This window comes from Pelophylax lessonae (assembly GCF_965119305.1).
Source record: "Pelophylax lessonae genome assembly, chromosome: 5".
Classification (NCBI taxonomy): domain Eukaryota; kingdom Metazoa; phylum Chordata; class Amphibia; order Anura; family Ranidae; genus Pelophylax; species Pelophylax lessonae.
In genome coordinates, this window is record NC_138772.1 from 426402809 (window position 1) to 426425919 (window position 23111).

At 40.8% G+C, this 23111-nt stretch overlaps 1 protein-coding gene across 1 annotated transcript in view; it reads left to right on the top strand.

Annotated features, from left to right (window-relative positions):
- The window catches only part of LOC309556825 (lipoxygenase homology domain-containing protein 1-like), a gene marked incomplete at its 5' end in the record, with an annotated part of 436205 nt that overhangs the window by 198206 nt on the left and 214888 nt on the right, over positions 1-23111 (top strand). The window contains 2 exons of the mRNA XM_082259345.1: positions 15098-15317; positions 22029-22183. Coding sequence (XP_082115471.1) covers positions 15098-15317; positions 22029-22183 — 375 coding nt within the window. The remainder of the gene's footprint in view (positions 1-15097; positions 15318-22028; positions 22184-23111) is intronic.

Here is a 23111-nt window from a genome sequence, read left to right on the forward strand (position 1 = left end):
TAGAACAAGAAAATTAAAAGGATTTAATGAATTTTCTCATAAGGCATTTCTTACATGGTCTCATTATTAAGATGGTTGGGTATTTTCTGTGTTTGAAGACTAGAACAAGTGTGAAAAAATAAAAGTTACCAAGTGGATCTATGTTTTTCTAATGTTACCTTCCCAGCTGAAATGTTTACTGCAAAATCCACTGCTCTGAGATATACAGACATTTACCGTAATTGATCAGCTGCCATTAAATACCAAAGTTGTAAGGGAGCTGGTAAACAATGGTGAAGTGATAACAGGTCAACTTTAGTTAGATCATTTATAGTTTATAAACTGCGGTACATCTTTGCAATCAGTCGGATCTCAATATTCATCAATTTAGAGCGGCAAGGAAAATAATCAAAATGAACTGATATAGGCTACTGTATAATAGATATTGCCAACTGCTTTAAAAATTCATTTTACTGTCATAGAAAGTCACATCAAATCAAAATTAACTAAAAGAAGTGAATGCTTCTCTAAAATCACAATCCTCAAATAACTAAGCTCACAATATTAAAAATGCAAAAACATGCACAATGTAGTAACCTTTGGGTTTCCTATGGCTGTCTCTTGTTCACATTCATTTAGAGTAAGACGTTACCATAAGGATGTCTATATGTCTTTCATTCTCCTTCCTTAGGAACCCTTTACAGTATTTTATCCATGCATTCGTTTTCACCTTAGGCCACAGAATAATGTCACGGCAGATAATGTATTGGAATTTAACCAGCTCCTGTTAAAACTGAGATCAGTTTTAACACATTGCCTAAAATGAAATCTTTCAGGAAAGTAATTGGAAAGGCTGATTTAATTTACTGTATGGCGTTATGTTTTATGTGTGGCCTCAGTTTTGGCTGCCAGTACCGTCACCCACGATATGATCCCCGCAGGAGATTTTCTCTTTGTATTTTCATTGCTGTCTCCATCATTCTTCATCACATTTGATGCATCAGTAAGCGCTTATATTAAGGACTAGTGACATGTCCAAATTAAGGATCAAAGAATGAAAGCTGTTATATTGCAAAGGAGCACCTGAATATTTACAATTATTGATGTTATTATTATAATTTTGTAGACTTTAGCTTGTATTTTAACTTATAAAATAAGAAAAGGCTTTATACTAAGTAAGCTTGAAATGTTGTCTTAAAGTGATATTAAAGTCAAGTTTTTTTTTTTTTTAATTAACAAATAATGTCATGCTTACCTGCTCTGTGCAATGGTTTTGCACAAAGCAGCCCTGATCCTCTTCTTCTCGGGCCCCCGCTGGCGCTCCTGGCACCACCCTCCTGCCAAATGCACCCAGGCAGGCACACTCCCACACCACTGCTCTGTGTGTCCATTCAGACATAGAGCTGCAGCTCGGCCCTGCCCCTCTCTCTTCTCATTGGCTCACTGGCTGTGATTAAGAGCAGCGGTAGCAATTGGCTCAGGAGGGAGAGTCCCTGGAGAGCAGAGACTTTCGTGCTCATCACTGGATCCCAATGGGGTTCAGGTAAGTATAAGGAGATCTGGAGGTGGGGGGGGGGGGCAGTGCACATCTCTCGTTGCTGTATCCTCAACCCAGTGAGGATTCTTGTTGACTGCGCCTGCATGTGCGCTCTGCATTCAGTGCTCTAGCTCCCCCGCCAAGGGCCCCTCTCCAAGCTGCCTCAATGTTCGCTTAATGAGCTGATGTCAATAATACAGTCATTGCTTAGGACGCTGTACAGGCATTGCATAATATGAGGAAAATAGCTCTGCCCCCTAAACCCCGGCTCTCACACTTTTGCTTGCAGTGGCTCCAGAGTCCTAATGGTAAGGTAGCCTAAATAGAGGTCTTTAAGAGGGCAGGGGCAGTGATTTAAGAGTGGGGGGGTCTCTTTAATCTCTGGAGGTTTCTAAGGAAGGGGGGGCACTAATATAAAGGGACTGTGTGCTAATGGGGGCCTCTATTGTGGGGTGCTGACTGCTGATCTAATGGTTGGTGATCAACGATTAGATCAGCAGTCAGCAGAACCCTCTTTATAGACCTTCCTCCAATAGATCAAAGTTCCCTTTTTTCAGCACCAAGGGCAGACTAGCCATTTGCGGGATAGAGCTGGGAGAGCTGAGGCAGTAGCCATCACTAGGCAACAGTGGCCCAGTAACTAATGACAGCTAAAATTTCGCCGACCTCAGCCGAGCCTCCCAAGAGGATGAAACATTGTGATCTCTGCCACCTGTAACCCTGATTATCAGTAATGAGTGAGCTAAGCTGGATTTGACTGTCTCTTTGCTGGATTGGGATGTCTCTCATTGCTGGAAGGGGATGTCTCTTTAATTATATAGGGATGTCTCTTTTCTAGATTGGGCCATTACTCTTTGTTGGTTTGGGACGTCTCTTTGCTGAATATATATAGGGATGTCTCTTTGGAATATGGTAATGTCTTTTTTGCTGGATTGGGCCGTCTCTTTTCTGAATATATGGGGCTGTCTCTTTTATGGATTGGGCTGTCTCTTTGCTGAAGATATGGGTATGTCTCTTTGCTAAATTTGGCCATCTCTTTGCTGAATATATGTGGCTGTCTCTTTACTGGCGCAGTTCTTGTTAGTGTAGAGTCCTGCTCAAAAGTGTCTACCTGGTCATGGTGGCAGGCTTCATATTTTTTGTCCAAAATATAATTCCTTACTGTTAAAAGCACTGATGACATGGAATTCACTTTGAATTTTCAGATATTAAGTCAGAAAAATGTTAAAATAAAAGTGGGTGCACTGAAAAGGACTTATCTGGATGGCCAGTGGGCGTAAAATTTCTGATGGTTGCCCTGGACACGGCCTGTGGGCGGAGCCCTACGCGGCCATGGTGATTTCAAGGAATGACAGCTTGTACGTGGAACTGCTGTCACAGAAATGGGTGGAACATGTAACATTTTCCCAAAAGTGACCCTTGATAAAGGCAGAGGGAAGGCAACATTTTAAGCTTACTTAGTACAGAGCCTTTCCTTCTTCTTTACAGTAAACCTTTCCTTCCTAAGAGGAACATAGAGACTTTAAATATTGACCTCCGGTAAAAATGCTAGTTGCTGGTTTTAAATGCTGACCTTTGTCTTAAAGGCTAGGTTTACCTTTTTTTTTTCTAAAATCCAGCTCTCCCATGTACCAATATACCATCATTGTACCTTGGTTGCCGAAAAAGACAAGCTTTCTTTGATTTTGAGAACAATGCCTTACCTTAGTCCTTGCTGTATTTCTTAGAAAGATTCATCACATCCTGATTAGATGTAGAAAGGAAAAATCAGTAAGACACAGGAAGGAGTTTACCAGCTGACCTCATTAGCACACCTTTACTTATCAGCTAAGTTTTCACAGCATCCTCTGCATCTCTTCACATGTGCATTTGCCTGGCTTCCCAAGACTCTCTTCAGATGGGCCCAAGCTGCATACTAAACTCCCTAGAGCCGCATGCAGCCCATGGGACACCCCCGATGTAGTGCAAAAGCATGCCTGATTGGATACAGAGTGATTGGATAGATGGTGTGTTGTCATATTATATAGTTTTGGTAAATCTTAAACAAATTGTTCAGCGATTGTACAATCAGATTATATAGTGTATGGCCACATTTATACACCTAAAAGTACCTAGTTGAGCTTTCAGTATCATTAAGTGTCATTAGCTACTTTGCAATGTGTATCAAACCCTTTTAAAATCAAGGGGCTGCCCTATGTGTGTCACTGGAAAAACTAGCCAAAAAACTTGCGCTCCCACTGGTCTAGGTGTGGGTGGGCCCTGAAAGTGAAATTGTTGCGTTTACACAAGAACAATCAGGCTTCATTTACATCTGCGTGTTTCAGAATGCATGGCAAACACAGAACAAACAGAAACGCATTGTCTTGTGTTTCAGAAACATGCTGCAAATGTGCACCCTACTTGTGTTATCGTTACATGTTAAAGGCAGCCCAAGTGCTGCAAACTCACCAGAAACTGCTGTAACGCACCATTCTTCGCTCCCAAAAAAGTTCTAGAGCTTCTCTGGGGCAATTGTACTGCATAGAGCACTTCATTCAAGTGAATGGACTGCCCTATGCGTGATGAGTGCGTGATGAGTGAAAATGCTCCAAAACACCCAAAACAAACGCATGTGGAAATGTGAGTTTTCGCTACATGGAGTGGGACGTGGCCTGACGGGGCTCGATGCTGAGACTGCCATTCACTATCACACAGCAGGCTTTGACTTGATGTGAGGCTTCCAGGACACCGATCACTCTCTACTGAGGCCTGACAACTGAGAGTCTCCATCTACTCCCTCCTATGTACTTGTATACATTATGCAATCTGACTGTAAAATCTTTGTACAATTTCCTTTAGATTTACGCTGATAGGGGGGGACCACCAGCCTCTTGTAGGGGGCCCACACAGAGAGGGGGATTTGTGATGGACAACAAAGACAGAAATCTTCCTCCAGCACCTGAATCTGATCTGTCCCTCTCCCAGCTATCAGCTTTTATCTGCTGAGAAAGAGACAGTCATCCCTCACTAATTCCCCTCCCTGTGTGGGCCCCCTCCAAGCACTGGCTCTAATGTTATCTCTGATCAGGAGTAAATTGTAACTTTGTTTCTCCCCCTCTGTCTCTCTGATCACTTAGCTCCAACTGCCCAGCCTGTATATTTTTCTCATCTCATCTTCATTTTTATTTAACATAGTTTTTTTTTTAGATTTAGCAGGAATTATGTGAGTTATGTTATATTTGTGTCTGCTAATAGTGATTTTGTTGTAATTTTAGCTAAATATATCTTTAATATTTTCTTGGGGGGGCCCTGCCAGGTAGTCTGTACGGAGCCCCGCGATTTCTAACAGCAGCCCTGACCAGAACTATGGAATAGGATGACACACATGAACAATCCATTAAATTTGTATCAAATCAGACAGGTCCTTGTACTACATAGCTGAAGGGAGATCTAAAGGAGATTGTACAATCAGAGTGTATAGGAAGTGAGTGAAAGGTAGTACTTTAATTAGGGAGGGGTGGTCCAGAGTGTTGAACACACCCTCTCACGCCCTCTACTTTGATGCAACGAGGAAGTGAAGGCTTCAGTGAGATGACTGACAGGAAGTGAATGCTGAGAGACAATCTACAGGAAGTGACGGAATCTGAAAATCATTTAAAAAAATAAAATAAAACTGACAAGATTTTAAACCTTATGTGGATGAGATAAGTGAGAGAAATGCACATTGGGATGGCTGTGGCTGGGCCAGAAATGGCATTCGAAAATGCTTCAATTTATTATGAAAAGTGAAATTCTGTCTAAAAAGGTGAACTTATCCTTTTAACGGCTTGCCGACCACCCACTGTATATTTACTGTGGCAGTCAGCCCCTCCTGGGCAAAGCGACGTAGTACTACGTCGCTCGCCCAGGAGCCTGTAGGCCATCCCCACGCATGTGACTGGCAGCTCCGATGTCCCGCTAGAGAGGGAGAAAGGTAGACGGCTAATGTAAACAAAGCCGCCTGCCATTCTCCCTGGTGTAACTGCAGAGACTATACGATACTGCTATTTAGGATCGTATGTCTCTGCGGTTACATCACAAGCCACGCCCCTTGACAGTTAGAATCACGCCCCTAGGGACACACTTAACCCCTTGATCACTAATAAAGTTAACCCCTTCCCTGCCAGTGTCATTTTTACAGTAACAGTGCATATGTATAGCACTGATTACTGTAGTAATGTCACTGGTACCCCCAAAAGTGTCAAAAATGTTAGTCAGGGGTCCGATCTGTCTGCCGCAATGTCGCAATCCCGCAAAGAAAATCGCAGATCGCCACCATTACTAGTTAAAAAAAAAAACAATAAAAATGACATAAATCTTTCCATTAGTTAGTAAACGCAATAACTCTTGTGCAAACTAATCAAAATACGCCTATTGTGATTTTTTTTTACCAAAAATATGTAGCAGAAAACAAATTGGCCTAAAATGTTAAAAAAATTAGATTTTTACATTTTTTTTTGAGAATTTCATATAAAAAATGTGAAAAATATTGTTATTTTTTCAAAATTGTTGCTATTTTTTTCTGTTTATAGCACAAAAAATAAAAATCGCACAGGTGATCAAATGCAACCAAAAGAAAGCTCTGTTTGTGGGAAAAAAGGACATAAATTTATTTTGGGTACAGTGTCGCACAACCGCGCAATTGTCAGTTAAATTCACGCAGTGTCGAATCGCAAAATAGGGCCTGGTCATTGAGCAACCAAATCCTCCGGGGCTAAAGTGGTTAAGAAAATTACAAAGTGAAACGCACAGGCATTAATACTTTTCAAATCACTGATCTGGGGCAAGCATGTACACCAAAAAAGCTGCAAATGGCAAACTCGATGTATATTTCAAGAATGGTCCCCTTTTTGCTTATATGCAACTCAAACATGCGGTCTTAGTGCAGTTTGGACTGCGGGGAGTTCACTTGCAACCCTCGTTATTAGACGGCGATCATACAAAATACATTTCCAGATGTTACTCTCTCCTCCTAGCTGATTGTTCGACACGGATGAATAAAATTAAGTCACAGTGAAGTTCTAAAATACAGGGACTGGAGGATTATGCCTGGGAGGAGTTGGTGGGGTCTCAACTTGTTAGCGTTATTGCAGAAGGGGACAAACTCATACAATTGAAGTATTTATATAGGATCAATTATACCCATCAGACTTTAAAAAATAAAGCTCCATCTCCAGAGTGTCAAAGATGCTTTGCAGCCCATGGAGATTTCCTTTACATGATTTGAGATTGCCCTTGTGTGTGTATTTTTTGGAGTGAAGTATACACATTTATCGAGGAAAAGCTAGCTCTACCTAACATCTGTATCCCAATTTGATGTCTGTTGGGTGATTTAGATAAGGAGATGAATAGAGAATCACAAAAATCGCTATTATGACTGCTTTTTTGTAGGCTAAAAAGGTTATTGTATTACTGGAAGAAGTTTGATCCTCCAGGATTGGGGGCTTGGATTGATTTAGTTAATGAAGCCCTTCCGATGTATAAGATATCCCACATGGATCGGGGTGTCCTAAAAAATTGAAAAAATAATGGTCGGGATGGATGAGTGCTCTCTCAGGGGGAATAGAGGTTGGAACATTATTCATTATTGGGAGCCCTCTGATGTTGACTGAGGGAAGTATAGTCCAGTAGGCCATGATTATCTTATCTGTGTAGTCACCCTTTTTTATGAGACTTCCTTACTGTGCCATATTGATGCTTGTGTTTTTATATACATTCATGTCCATATCACCAGCTAATTTTTGTTTGACCTTCTCTTTTGTTCATTTGGTGCAGAATCCCAGGTGGATTCTAGACTAGTTCCAGTAAATGGATTAATCTATTGTACATGTACAGTATCACTTGCTCATGTATCTTTATGTGGTTTGCTGTACCCTTTTCTTTTTCTCTGTTTGTTTTGTTTTAAACAATAATAAAATTACCTTTAAAAAAAAAAAAAAATAGTTCCCTTTAAAGCGCATTGCATCAGCAAAGTGTACAAACTGATACAAACTAAGACACTGCATATACACAGAGAGATATATAAGAAAAGTGTAGGAACAGAGGGTGTATCCTTTAAGATTGCTTGCTCATAGATACAGACTAGCATATAGTCCCACAGCAGACATCCCTCACTTCTAAGCCTCAATGAAGATTATATGTACAATCCCTTAAGTAATATTAAATCCTCAATAAAGTGAACAAGAGTGAGACGTGTAATGAGAAGTACCTCAAAAGACTGCAATAAATCTCAGAATATGATATGCATTTGAAAATGTATATTTTTTTCTGTAGTACAGTTATGTAAAGTTGTGTCATTTGTGTCGTATTTTCTTTCAACAGGACTAAATTATGAAAAGTGAACAAAGTTAGACCTGTTTCCCATAACAACAAAATAAATCCTTAGTTCCATTTGAAAGATGGATATTCAGTTGCTAAGGGAAAAAGCTCTACCTCTGCTTTCATTTTCATAAAGTGCCATATGCTTTCTTAGGATATTACTTATAACACAGATCCCGATGACAGGGTTTTTTTCCCCCATTTAAACATAGGGGTAGAACTAGCAAATAATTAGTGATGACATGCATATGGTTTATGTGTCATGAAGGGACACAGTGATTTGGAATGCTTTAGTAAAAAGACTTGAAGGCAGGTGCTGTCTGCTGTCTCCACTGCAGGTGGCCCTAAACCGCAACGGCAATGCAGAAGGAGAGTAAGTCATGAGGAGCCTGGTTCCTCTATGGTTTTTCTCAGTCACTGGGGTAGTGGTCTGATTGGATGCTGGCCACCCATGTGACTCTGGCAGCCATTTTGGGTGTGGCGGAGCCTTTTTAAGACCCTGACTCCTGGGTTTGTCAAGCATTTGCGTGTGGGTAGTGTAGGGACAGGTTACCCATCTGTCAGGGACAGTATTAGTGGCAGAGAGACAAGAAGAAAAAGCTAAGGGCTCACAATCTCCTTGGACATCTTCCCGTTTGGGCACGAGATGGCCAAACCACATTCGGCCCTTCAGACAGACGCTATCGGTTCGGCTGATACATGCTACTTTACATGCTGTTGGCATTCGTGAGTGTTCCCAGTTGGGCCTTCTCCCACTGGGTTTGTTCTTAACTGTTTTTCCTTTACTACAATACAAGTTCTACTAATTGCACCTGGACTGTATATGTGTTATTACAGCCGCACCCATCCACAGACTTGTGTTCCTTTTAAAATGCAAATATGTTAAGAGACAGTTTAAATATAGTAAATGCTCATACTTAGAGGCCACTTACCTAAATACTCACCTTCCAAGATCTTGCAGTCCTCCCAGCAATGCAAAATCTTTGCACAAAAAAAGTGCTGTTTGTGTCCAGCTACTATTGCGTCTGTGGACCTCACACTCTATTTATTCCTATGTTTGTTCTGTATTCAATTGAGACTCTTAGCCATCCAAAGCCGTATGAACCCAGTCATAGAAATTAATAGAGCAAGTGAAGCACAGTATAAGCTGGATGTAAGCAGAACTTTTCTGTGCAAAGGTTGTTTTCAAGCAAGTCCACATAGTGAAGATTTTGGTAGGGACTGAAATAGGATAAAAGTAAGAGAAAAGAAAAGAGGGTACAGGTGTGGAGGAGGAAGAAGAGAGTACAGGTGTGGAGGAGGAAGAACAGGGTACAGGTGTGGAGGAGGAAGAAGAAAGTATAGGTGTGAAGGAGGAATAACAGGGTACAGGTGTGATGAAGATAGTTGAAGAAACATAGAAACATAGAGTGACAGCAGAAAAAGACCAAGTGATCCATTGAGTCTTACCACACATTTTTATTTTCTTTCTTTTGGTGGAAGGAGGAGAAAATGAATAGAGGTGTGGAGGAAGAATAAGAGTAAAGGTGTGGAAGAGGAAGAGGGTTTCAGGTACGGAGGAAGAAGAGGGTGCAGAAGTTAAAGAGAAGGCGGGTTCAGGTGCGAAGGTGAAACAGGGTGAAGGTGCAGAAGAGGAAGAAAGTGCAGAGGAGGAAGAGGGTGCGGAGGAGGAAGAGGATGCAGGTGGGGAGGAGGAAGAGAGTGCAGGTGTGGAGGAGGAAGAGGATACAGATGCAGAGGAAGAAGAGAGTGCAGGTGCAGAGAAGGAAAAGGTGCAGGTGCAGAGGAGAAGGGGGGTGCACATGTGGACTAGGAAGAAGCTTCAGGTGCAGAGGAGGATAAGAGGATGAAGGTGCCAAAGAGGAAGAGGGTAGAGGTGTGGAGAAGGTGTGAAGGAGAAAGCAAGGGATACCGGTATGGGGGAGGAAGAAGAACCTTAGAAAAGTGATGGCAGAAAAAAGACCAAGTGGTCTATCGAGCCTAGCCCTTTTTCCTTTTCTTTCTTTTTTCTGGTGGAGGAAAGAGAAGAGGATACAGGTGTGGAGAAGAAATAAAGGAGAATAGGTGTGGAAGAGGCAGGGGAAGGTACAGGTGCAGAGGAGGAATAGAGTGAAGGAACAAAGGAAGAAGAATGTGCAGGAGTGGAGGAGGAGGAGGGTGCAGGTGTGAAGGGGGAGGAGGATGAAGGTGTGAAGGAGAAAGAGAGTGCAGAGGAATAAGAGGGTGCACCTGTAGAGGAGGATGGGGATGCATGTGCAGAGGAGGAAAAAGGTGTCGTTGCGGAAAAAGAAGAGGGTGCAGGGGTAAAGCAAGAAGAAGGCAGATGAGGAAGAGGGTATATATACAGAGGAGGAATAGAGTGCAAATGTGGAAAGAGAAAGAAGGTGCAGAGGTGAAGGAATAAGAAAATACAGTCTGGTACAGACCTGGTGTATTAAAACAGACACCTATATCTTTAAAGGGTGGGCGTCTCTCCTACAGAACATATAATAGGAAATTGATTATTGCCTCCTCATGACACTGGCTCTGAAGATAAATATGTATTTTTGTCTGCAAAGGGCACTAGTTGATATCTAAGAGTTATAAAAAAAAAAGTTTCATACAGTGGAATTACATGCTAAACAATGTGGTGGAGGAAGAAGTTAAAGCAGGGTACAGGTGTTCAGGATGAAGGGGTGTGGCTTACTTGTCGGGCCCCCTCACTGAACTTCTTGATCCTGAAGCCTTGGTCTAGATAGGTCCAGATGTTCGCATCCTGATGAATAGATTAGGGATGCCAGCTGCTGACTGCTAAACTTCCATCTGACACATAGTGACTGCCTAAGGAAGTCACCTAGGCAAACACATGATTACAACCTGCTTGACCCCCAGAGCACTGCCCTGTGCTTCATGATTCAAAGAGCCAGCTTGGTATTCCCTATCAGTGGTGAGTTACAGTGTGGTTGGGGCTGTGAAGAGGAAGTGTAGTCACTTGCGGAAGGTAATTCTTGACGCTTACGCAGGCAGGGTGTTGGGTATTGATTAGGGAACTGCTTGCAATTGGGCTGTGAACTCCAGGTGCGGACAGCAGCAGGCCAAAGCTCGCATCTGTGGGATGCCAGGATTTGGTTAAAATCTTTGGACAGTACCACAGAATCTGAGACTGTTGGAGGTATGCTAAACAAAAAAGACCACCAATGTGAGTTGACTTTGGCATTCTGTCATATTTAGGAATGGTTTTTCCTCTAATTGCCGTTTGAATTACTTAGAGCTGAGATTCTCCTTTCATTTAGGGTTACATGGGTGGTTTTAATCTCTTGCTATTTGGATATTTCACTATTGATTTCTATGTACTGCAAATGAGGTGACTGTCAACAAATTTTTGTACAAATCTCTTGGAATCAAGAGATTAAAATAATCTCAGGAGCTCGATCCTTCATCTTCACAACTTAGCCAGTTGCCAACCTAGTATTTTTCCTATCTTCTTTTACATTCCTTTCAGGGGTCACACTCTTTCATGATGCTTTTGCATTGAACGCTGACAAGGCTTACAGGAAAAATGACAACATTTATTGATAAGTACATGCAAATGAAAAATATGACATAAAATGATATATATATTACATAAACAAGTATACAAAAGTTGGTAAATGATCCCAATCACAGTGTTCATAAAAACCAACATGGCAAGTTTCCAAAAATAATAGAGTAATTGTAATCACAGAAATTTTATTGCCTACTCTGTGTGCCCTCAGCTCCTGTGGGAGACACCTGTGGCCATGCCCTATTCCCAATGCCAGCAATGATCTGCCATGTTATATAAGTGTTTAGGGATTTGAGGCTATGCCTCCTCTTCCCTTTCCCTCCCAGTCCTCTTTTTTCCTCATTTTTCCTGTTTCCTTATACATGTGTATATATATTTTTTATAGATCAGACATCAACTTCTGATGAAGTGGCATACTCAGTCCACGAAACACGTCAAGTCTTATGATGTCGCGATTACTTTATATATTATATATAATTACCTGAATTGAGTTGATCATTGCTACCCATTGATGCTGTGATTACAATTACTCTATTATTTTTGGAAACTTGCCATGTTGGTTTTTATGAACACTTTGATTGGGATCATTTACCAACTTTTGTATACTTGTTTATGTAATATATATATAATTTTATGTACTCATCAATAAATGTTGTCATTTTTCCTGTAAGCCTTGTCATGTCCTTATTTTTATATATTATTCTATTGAACCGGGATGGAGGCGTACAACATTTCCCATCGTGTGTCTCATACAAAGTCCCAAACCTCCCCCCCTTTTGCATTGAACACTGAACAAGTCATGCCTTTTCTATCCTCAGTGCAGCTTTCAGTCTAATGAGTTTACCACAGTCATACACATAAGCTAAAGAACGTTTATGTAGAAGCCAATACAGCTACCAATATTCTTTGAGGTTTTTACAGGGTCTATTGTGCTTTGCATTGGTTCATTGCTGGACTTCATGGTTTCATTAAGCCCACCACACCATAACTACTTTGGTTAAAAGTTGTTGTTTCTCCCCTAAGCTCTACTTCATAGATGCCACTGTTTCAATGCACTGAATGATGATGGCCAACAGGCCTAGGCCCCTATTGCAGTGTGAGAAGAGTGCTAAGCACTTGATGACCATGCTGCTATGTTAAGGTCAGTTTTTTTTTTTTTTTTCAATTTGCAAATGAAGACCTGTCCCACAAATGTTTTTGATTTTCAAATTCCATATGCATGTGTGTCTGTGTGTGTGTGTACAAATATGTATTATGGAATTGGGGAGATTAAACTCAAGCATTATGTGAGTTTACAATGAGTTGCGCCAGTCCAAAACTGTATGGGGCATGGCTGCTCACTTTTATTAAATAAACAGAAAGTTCACATGCACATTAGTTGCCTATGCCGGGGTTTCTTCCACACAAAATCCAAACAATAAAAATGCCGAGCCACCTTGCTAACTTGTAGGCAGCACAGCTGCTCCTCTTCCCAGTCCCTCTGACTGTGTTGTCCAGCTCTCCTGGATCTCCTCGGCTTTCTTAGCCTTTGGTCACTGCGCACTGCTGCACGACCCACTTCTGGCCCATGGATTGGAATTCTCCTGTCACCCCGATAGAAGTCTACCTGACTCCTGGAATGAGACCTCCCATCTCCTGGCTGCTAGCTGGCCCCCTGTCTCTTGGCTTCTGGCTGGGGCTCCTCTGACCTCTCGGTGAGACCCTCTGTCTCCTACACTGGGAGAGGTCTCCAAACTGGAAGCTACAAGCTATCCTCAGACCTGAGTATATAACGACCATGCAAACCTGTACACTCAAACAGGTTTCAGACGTCTGATAAAATATTAACATAGGATCGAAAGTTCCAATCCAGAACTACAGAATCCGGAGTAGGCCAGATACATAGTTTTCTCTGCTCAGAAATAACAGTCTGGAATTTCGTATTAACACTAAATGCGAATCCTGTGTCAAATATTGCTATATTCTCACAGTGACAGGGCCTCTCACTGTCACAATATATATACAGTGTTTCATGAAAGTGAGTACACCCCCCACATTTTTGCAAATATTTTATTATATCTTTTCATGTGACAACACTGAAGAAATTACACTTTGCTACAATGTAAAGTAGTGAATGTACAGCTTGTATAACAGTGTAATTTTGCTGTCCCCTCAAAATAACTCAACACACAGCCATTAATGTCTAAAGGGCTGGCAACAAATGTGAGTACACATATAAGTGAAAATGTCCAAATTGAGCCCAATTAGCCATTTTCCCTCCCCGTGTCATGTGACTCATTAGTGTTACAAGGTCTCAGATGTGAATGGGGAGCAGGTGTGTTAAATTTGGTGTTATCGCTCTTACTCTCTCATAATGGTCACTGGAAGTTCAACATGGCACCTCATGGCTAAGAACTCTCTGAGGATCTTGAAAAAAGAATTGTTTCTCTACATAAAGATGGCCTAGGCTATAAGAAGATTGCCAAGACCCTGAAACTGAGCTGCAGCACGGTGGCCAAGATCATACAGCAGTTTAAACGGACAGGTTCCACTCAGAACAGGTCAACCAAAGAAGTTGAGTGCACATGTTCAGCGTCATATCCAGAGGTTGTCTTTAAGAAATAGACATATGAGTGCTGCCAGCATTGCTGCAGAGGTTGAAGGGGTGGGGGGGGGGGTCAGCCTGTCAGTGCTCAGACCATACACCGCACACTGCATCAAATTGGTCTGCAATGCTGTCATCCCAGAAGGAAGCCTCTTCTAAAGATGATGCACAAGAAAGCCTGCAAACAGTTTGCCGAAGACAAGCAGACTAAGGACATGGATTACTGGAACCATATCCTGTGGTCTGATGAGACCATGATAAACGTATTTGGTTCAGATGGTGTCAAGCGTGTGTGGCGGCAACCAGGTGAGGAGTACAAAGACAAGTGTGTCTTGCCTACAGTCTAGCATGGTGGTGGGAGTGTCATGGTCTGGGGCTGCATGAGTGCTACTGGCATTGGGGAGCTACAGTTCATTGAAGGAATCATGAATGCCAACATGTACTGTGACATACTGAAGAAGAGTATGATCCCCTCCCTTTGGAGACTGGGCCGCAGGGCAATATTCCAACATGATAACGATCCCAAACACACCTCCAAGATGACCACTGCTTTGTTAAAGCAGCTGAGGGTAAATGTGATGGACTGGTCAAGCATGTCTCCAGACCTAAACCATATTGAGCATCTGTGGGGCATCCTCAAACAGAAGGTGGAGGAGCACAAGGTCTCTAACATCCACCAGTTCTGTGTTGTCTTCATGGAGGAGTGGAAGAGGACTCCAGTGGGAACCTGTGACACTCTGGTGAACTCCATGCCCAAGAGGGTTAAGGCAGTGCTGGAAAATAATGGTGGCCACACAAAATATTGACACTTTGGGCCCAATTTGGACAATTTCAATTAGGGGTGTACTCACTTTTTTTTGCTAGCGGTTTAGACATTAATGGCTGTGTGTTGAGTTATTTTGAGGGGAGAGCAAATTTACACTGTTATACAAGCTGTACAATCACTACTTTATATTGTAGCAAAGTGTCATTTCTTCAGTGTTGTCACATGAAAAGATATAAAAAAATATTTACAAAAATGTGAAGGGTGTACTCACTTTTGTGAGATACTGTGTGTGTGTGTGTATATATAATGTACTTCTGCATGTTTTTATGTCCAAAATGCTAATTTCTTACAGTGAGTTTTATCCTTTCTCAGGTAAATTTAAAATACTTATTAAAACCATTTAAAATCCGAATTGGGCATGACAATGCAGGAGACAGTCCAGAATGGTATCTTGAGGAGATAAGACTGCAGAACCTTTCCTCAGATCAGGAACTTCACTTACCCGTAAATCGATGGCTTGCAGAGGAAAATGATGATGGAGATACATGGAGGGAACTGTTCCTGCCAATAGATGGAAATGATCCATTACCATGTAAGTATTCCCAATGTTCAAGATTGTTTTTTTATGTGCTTATATACAAACATTTTATTATTATAATTTTTTATGTTTACATTTTATATAATAAAATATAAAGGAGACTATCAAATAATGTTGGCATGTTTAATGCCATAGACATTGGTAGATTATTAGGAATTGCTAGAGGAACAGTAGCACAAATTTGGAAGAAGCAGAACCTGACTTGCAACCACTCTTGCCCATCGCTGATGAGGTCTGAGAACTTCAACCATTTCTTGCTGTGCTTATAGAGGTTTATAGCTGGGGCCACTAGTAGCCTTCCCACTGAAACAAAAGATCTAGGTACATGCATGCGAATATCATGGAATTCAGTGTGCTGCAATAATGTCATTATGGTGATCATACTTTAAACCCTAATGTTAAAAATAGTATGCCAATCGTAACCCCTTAATGCCAGCTGCATGCTCATATTTGGCAGCATTTTGTGGTCCTACTGCTGCGCTGCCACATACTGTATATGCAAATCTGGTTTTGTGAAGGGAGTGTGCTTTATTTCAAACCCTACCTGAGTTGTCACTGACAGCTAGCTCCTGTTCACACTGCTACATTCCCATGTATGTCACGGGTATTATATTTTTATTTATTATTTATATTTGTCCTAAAGCAAACAAGGTATAATTCATCTGAATATTAAGTAATTGTAAAGATATGTACAGTTTTACTAAGGTATGCCAAGGTCGCAAAGCTAGATTCAGGCTTTAAGGTTTGTTTTTCCTTCATCATTAGGGGGTTAAACCTTCCATTTTCAGGCAATGTGTAAATGTCTTGATTCAAGTTAAAATAGTGTAGTGTAGTTTATCCTCCTGCTGACCATATAACTTACATATACGGTGGCAAGGCAGCCCTGCTGTGCAGGATCATGTACCTAGAACGTGATCCCGCACTTATATGTCTGGGGCACGCATGCGCGGCACCCCTGCTGTAATTTTACGCAATGGTAGCTGATCTACAGGTACTGTGGACTCGATGTCCGCCAGCACCCGGCGCTCATTAGCCAGAGAGCCAGAACTGCAATCTGCCTATTTAAACAAGGCAGATCGCCCTTCTGTCAGTAGGAAAGGCATTGATCCTGAGTTCCTGCAAAGTAGGAACATGGATCAATGCCTTCCACCTAGTAAAAGCACCTCCCACACAGTACACAAACACTGGCTAGGCACACAGTTAACCCTTTAATCGCCCCTGATGTTAACCCCTTCCCAGCCAGTGTCATTAATACAGTGACAGTGCATATTTTTAGCACTGATCACTGTATTAATGTCACTGGTCCCCCCAGAAGTGTCAAAAGTGTTGGTTAGTATCTGATTTGTCCACCGCAATATCGCAGTCTCGCTATAAGCCTGATCGCCGCCATTACTAGTAAAAAAAATAAATAAATAAAAATTTGAAAAATATATTCCTTAGTTTGAAGACGCTATTACTTTTGCGCAAACCAATCAATATACGCTTATTGGTTTACCAAAAATATGTAGAATAATACATATTGGCCTAAATTAATGAAGACATTTTTTAAATGTTTTTATTGGATATGTTTTATAGCAGAAAGTAAGAAATATTGTTTTTTTGTTGTTTTTTTTTTTAAATTGTCAGCATTTTTATTGTTTATAGCGCAAAAAATAAAAACGCAGAGGTGATCAAAGAAAGCTCTATTAGTGGGAAAAAAAGTACACAAATTTTGTTTAGGTACAGCGTTGCAGGACCGCGCAATTGTCAGTTAAAGTAACGCAGTGCCGTATTGCAAAAAATGGTGGGAATTCCCTGACACAGCATCTATCCACGTTGGTGATCCAAGCTTTGTTCTTTTGAATGGATACTTGAAGTAGGCTTCCTGCTTATTAAAATGCTAAAGCATGGGCTGAATGAAATGATTCAAGCACAAGCTTTGGATGCTATCTATGTTTACACTTGTGCATTAGGAATGATGTAGGAATAGGGTTGGTGTTAGACTATTTTGTGCCTTAGGCAAGACTTGTGCCCCCCAACAAAAAATGTGTGTTGAACTGACCTGAGCCACCTTGCAGGACACGGTGCGCAGCACATGGCTGGAATACCTGGTCTGTCTATTCCTGCTCTGTTCTGACTCCCGGCTCAGTACTTCAATGGTTCCTTCTGGCAGCTGGGTTTGTCCATCTGCTCATGCATCCTTCAGTTCTCGCACTACAAGTTGGTGACGGACTGGGAGAGGAGCTCTGCCAGGCACAGCATGTCCTCCAGTTGCCTCTCCCCCCCCCCAGCCTAAACTCTTCCATCTCGGCTTGCAGTTCTTGCATGGTCCCCCGTCGCCAGTGGCATGCCAGTGCGGGCCCACCCCCGACTGATGTGCGCTGTAGGCCTGCGCTTACCTTGCCTATAGGTAGTGCCAGTCCTGTGTATGAAAAACCATAGAATTCTCAGACCGTAAACATGACCTGTCATTTTTAACCTCCCTGGCGGTATGATTATGTCAGGAATTCTGTACCAAAAGCGGTACAATTGTTTTCATGGAAATTTGGCGTTATGTATTATAGGCCTACAATTCTTAGTAATTACTGACTTAAACCTGACCAAAACAAGAGTCTAGTAGACATCCCAGATGTGATAAATTTGAAACACAAACACGTGAATTATAATCAAATCAATAATATTATTTTATTATTTAATATATAATATATATAATAAAATGATATTATTGATTAGATTATAATTCATGCATTATATATTATATATAGATATATGTGTATATATATATATATATATATATATGTATATATATATATAATATATAACGCATGAATTATAATTGAATCAATAATATAATTTTATATATATATATATATATATATATATATATATATATATATATACACACATATATATATATATATATATATATATATATATATGCATATATATATGCATATATATATATATATATATATATATATATATATACACCGGTATATATATATATATATATATATATATATATATATATATATATGCGCATATATATATATATATATATATATATATATATATATATATATATATATATATATATATATATACATATATATATATATATATAAAATATAAAATGTGTTTTGTGTTTTGTGCAACGTTTTGTTTTTTTTCAATTTCCCTCCCTAGTTCCGTTCCCATGCAGCATTGCTGCTGCAGGGAACGGAACTAGGAAGTGATCACACCGACGGAGGGACGAAGGAGCGGCTGGACTGCGCTCTCTGCAATCCACCCTGAGCGTGACTCGGGGTTACCGATCCTGATATGAAAAATCAACCCCGAGTCACGCTCTGGATTACCGCCAAGGAGGTTAACCCCATCATAAACCTGCCCACCAGGCTTCACCTACAAACCTGACCATCAAAGCTTGACGTCAAAACTAAGCTAAGGAAATATTCCCTTGCAAAGTGAAACTTCCCTTGAAAAATTAACAGCCCTTTTGCCTTTGGTAACTCAACCCCACAGTCTCTACCAATATCAGTCTTCAGCAAATGTTACTGTAAATCAGATGCCCTTAGAACAGTGTTTCTCAACCTTTTTTCAGTCAAGGCACCTTTTAAAATTATAGACAATCTCAAGGCACCGATTAAAATGACGGACAGTCTCAAAGCACCTCATTCTAAAATGTAAAAAACTATTCTAATAGTTTTACATAAAACAGCAACATACACATTTAGGACACCCAATGTTAGAGGGGATTTTTTTCTTCCAAAGCAAATACATTTTTGCACACTAGTACTGACTAGTATTCCAATGTTTCGCTTCTCCTTTAGTTTCTCTCCATCAGTCAGCTAATGTGATCCCAGTGCTGAGGGAGAGAGGCAGGGTAGGGTCTAACAAGGATGCTGTGGAGGCAACAGACCCCCTCCTTAATAACTGATGATATCATTAGTTGTTAGGATGCCGGTGTCTAGTCATAATGGTCCAAAATGAAAACCCGTGACCCACCTGCTGGTTTTATACAATGTTTGATTAATTTTTAGGCACCCCTGAAGAAATCTCAAGGCACCCCAGGGTGACTGGGCACCCTGGTTGAAAAAGACTGCCTGAGAACACTGAAGAAAGACATCTACCATAATAATAACGTTTTCCACCTACTAGTGAAAAGAAAACCATATTCCAAAGCTAACCTCTCAATATTAAATGTACAGGACTTGATTTCAGAATGTGCTTTTCATTGTGATCTAAATGTAGAAGTTTGTAGAAGTATCTGCAGTACTTGTGACATTGTGCTATTGTAAGAGCTTAATCCTCAGCAGAATGAGGAAGAGTGGATATGTTATTGCCTTTCACATCTCATAAAGCCAGTCTGAAGCAAATCGTCTACAGTGAGACTTATGTGCAAGTCTTTCTGTCATGTGCATTGCTTATGAAGTACTGAGTTGATCTGTTTCATGTGTAAAATATATTTTGAAGAGTAATTACTGTTTGCTGTGTATTACAGATTGTGTTTCTTATCCCTGGTAAGTCTGTCCTCTGACATGTTCCTCTCAGTATATATTAGCAGTAGCTTTAATGTTGACACCATTTCTTCTCTTAGAGCCATTTAAAATGTCAATCCATTTTCTGTTGGAATGTTTTGCTAGAATTAAAAAAATAAAATAATTTCTGTATATTTATTTCAGCTGGTTCATAGAGATAGAACGATAGACAGACATACTGACATACAGACCAATAGATATAGATCACTAGTTAAATCGGTACTAAACTGATGCAGAATAAAAAAAAAAAAAAAACAGTAAGACAATGACATAATGTGCTAGTATGCATCGCATACTAGCACATTATGAAATACTTACCTTAGAACAAAGTCCTTCCAGCGGCGCCCGGTCACCAATGAGAGGGCTGACATCTTCCCCAGGCCTTTCTTCGTGGTTTGCGGGTGGATGTGTGGCCAAAGCGCGCGGGAGCCCTTGTCAGTGACGTCAGCAGCCTCATGCAGGGTGAATATCTCCTAAATGGTGCACGTTTATGAGATATTCATTTATTATAGGCTTCCCTGTTGGTAAAAATAACAAAGCAGGCTTTACTACCGCTTTAAAATAAACAAAATAGATAGATATATTGAGATAGATAGATAGATAGATAGATAGATAGATAGATAGATAGATAGATAGATAGATAGATAGATAGATAGATAGATAGATAGATAGATAGATAGATAGATAGATAGATAGATAGATAGATAGATAGATAGATAGATAGATAGATAGATAGATAATTAAAGGGCTTTTTTCCAGCAGGAACACAGTTCCGGCACCTCCAGCACTGAATGTATGTAATGGCAAGGGGTGCTGGGGTGTGCTGAAGGGTCTATTGATGCTGGCTGCTGGGGTATCTATTGTCACTGGTAGAGATCTGTTTTGTGTGAGGGTCTATTTATGCTGGTGAAGGATCTATTGTTACTGGGGGGGGGGTCTTATGTTGCTGGTAGGGATCTACTGTTGAGGGAAAGGTCTATTGTTGCTGGATGTTGGACAGTCTATTGATGCTGGCTGCTGGGAGGGTCTAATGTTGCTGGAGTGGATCTTTTGTTATGGGGGGGGGGGTGGTATTTTGTTGTGGTTGGTCCACTGTTGCTGGGGTGGGGTCTATTGTTGCAGGGTTGTGGTCTATTGTTGTTGATGGGGGTTTTATAATTGCTGGGGGGGCTAATTTTGCTGGGTTGAGATCCATTGTTGCTGGGGGAGTCTAGTGTTGTGTGAGGGATCTATTGTTGCTGGGGTGAAGTCTATTGTTGCTGGGGGGATCTATTGTTGCTGTCTCTAGAGAGGATCTATTTTACAGCTTTTTTTGTTAATAGACAAATCCCATACAAATTATTTAGCACCACAAAATGATTCTTGGTGTAGTACTGGGAGGTGGGTAGGGGGTGAACAAAGGGACAGTGCTCAGAGGAGGGTAGGGGGTGGAGACAAGGGGGGTTTCCTGCACCTATTCTGAGAAAAAAAAGCGATAGATAGATAGATAGATAGATAGATAGATAGATAGATAGATAGATAGATAGATAGATAGATAGATAGATAGATAGATAGATAGATAGATAGATAGATAGATAGATAGATAGATAGATAGATAGATAGATAGATAGATAGATAGATAGGCTCTATACAGTAGATAGGCTCAATGAACACTAGAAAAATAATGTGGCATGACATAAAACTGAACTCTAGACAGATAAAAAAGAGTAAAATGCAGCCCTGTAGTCAAGATTACAATAAATGAATTGTTTTAAAGAAACAGTGTAAAGACCTGAATTTGACCTTGCATCAGCCTCTGGCAGTCTTTGCACAGCAGAACATAAGTGTGAGAGGAAGAAGCAGTACAAGGAGCACATCAACTAGCAAGAAGAATGCTGATAGGAAGAGAAAACAGACTGAAGGAGAGATGAACTTATCACTGTGCTGCTTCTTCTTTCACCATCCAATCACAAGCTGGGGTAGGTCCAGCATGACCTGGGCAAAGAGAAAATGGGTTGAATGATGCTGGTAATACAACTGAGTGACATCTAGTGGCAGAAAAAAGTACTGTGGGGAAATAACTGCATTGAAGGTGAAAATTGTGGCAAAAGCTGGTTTTGCTATTTTATCTTTCAATGGGCTGTTCACTTTTATTTTGCTATCGTTAACAGGAGTTCTGCTTTAAATCAATTATATATTTGTTTTCCAGTGCTGGACTATGAGATTCACATTCATACAGGAGAGATTTCTGATGCTGATATAGAAGCTGATGTTTACATGAACCTCTTTGGGACCAATGGAGACTCTGGCAAACGGAAGCTACATAAAAGCAAGTCTGAAAGTGGCAAATTTCAGAGAGGAAATGTAAGATATTTTACACACGTCTTTGCTTTGCTTTGTTTAGGACAGAGTGAGAACAGGTTAAATCTTCTGTCAGAGGAAATTTCTCCAATGAGGGCACCGTAGAAAACCTGACCAAAGGTCCAAACCTCCCAAAACTATCTAAAAGGAAAATAAAAAAATTAGGTAGCGTTCCACTTGAATTTATCTTTTGTTGTAAATCAAAAAAGGAAGTACAGCTCTTATAAAGCATCAATTATATGTCAATATTATGCATAAAGTATGTATAAATCCAACAAGTTTCAGAAAAATGTATCACATTTTATAAAAAAAAGTATATACATCCGAAAAAATTTAATCATAATGAAAGTTCATATATAAAAGTGCTCATAAAGTGGTTAAATTGTATTTCCTCCATTTGGGAATAATCTCTCCAACAGTTGTCTCCTTCTCACTAAGCTTCTTGCTGATGTTCTTGTAGTCCATTCCAGCCTTGTGTAGGTCTATAATCCTTTGACAGCTCTTTGGTCGTACACATGATGGTGAGGTTTGAATGGAGGAAAGAGATTCTGTGGACAGGTGTCTTTCAGTGGTGTATTTTGGTTTTGTGCTGCCCTAGGCAAGACTAAAATTGGGCGCCCCTCCCCTTCCCCCTCCTAAGTAAATTTGCCCCACTCTTTCCTTTTTAATGGATGTGACTCCCTCCAAAATTGAAGAACTACGAGTCCCAGCATGAACCCCTGAGATCTCAGGAGAGGGGGGGTGAGAGGTGAAGGGTGAGAGAGAGGGGGTGGGTGAGGGAGGGAGAGAGGGGGGATGAGAGAGAGAGAGGGGGATGATGGAGAAAGGAGGGGGATGAGAGAGAGAGAGAGAGAGAGAGGGGATAAGAGAGGCTGAGAGGGGGGTGAGAGAGAGAGGGGGAGAGGGGGGATGAGAGAGAGAGAGGGGGGAT